General features: G+C 69.1%; 1 protein-coding gene across 1 annotated transcript; it reads right to left on the reverse strand.

The window, feature by feature from the left end:
- Window positions 1-10: 10 nt before the first annotated feature.
- On the reverse strand, window positions 11-441 carry LOC109364728 (homeobox protein engrailed-1-like; the record flags this gene model as incomplete). Its single annotated transcript, XM_019611352.1, has 1 exon — window positions 11-441. A coding segment is annotated over one exon (381 nt), but the record flags the coding sequence as incomplete, so codon positions are not given.
- Window positions 442-446: the final 5 nt, after the last annotated feature.

Raw genomic sequence — 446 nt, forward strand, 5'->3', positions numbered from 1 at the left:
AGCCGCCGTTTGCAGCCCTTCTTCCTTCTCCTAGCCATAAAACAGCCCCCAGCGGCCCAACTACACGGGGCTGGAGCGGCCCCCCCGAAAAATGCACTTTGCCTGAGGAAGAGGAACGGACTCCCGGGGCACCCCGCTCTTCGCACGGCCCCGGCGCCGCGCTGACACGAACGGGGCTCTCGGAGGAGGATGGGGACCGGGACCCTCCCCGCGCCGGGCTGAGAGCCGCAGGAGGGAGGCACAGGGAAGAGGGGCACGGGGAAGGCTTGGGGGATCCGCGCTATCCTTACCCGAGGACGGCCGGTCGGAGTACCGCGTGCAGGACACCCAGGCGGGCCACACCAGCGGCTGCTGCGAGTCGGGCTTGAGCACGGCTCCTCCATTATTGGAGCCCATGAGGAGGATGGCGGGGCTGCCGTGCTCCCCGTACTTGGCCGCCGGAGTCT

The sequence above is a fragment of the Meleagris gallopavo genome, unplaced genomic scaffold (assembly GCF_000146605.3).
Source record: "Meleagris gallopavo isolate NT-WF06-2002-E0010 breed Aviagen turkey brand Nicholas breeding stock unplaced genomic scaffold, Turkey_5.1 ChrUn_random_7180001902046, whole genome shotgun sequence".
Classification (NCBI taxonomy): domain Eukaryota; kingdom Metazoa; phylum Chordata; class Aves; order Galliformes; family Phasianidae; genus Meleagris; species Meleagris gallopavo.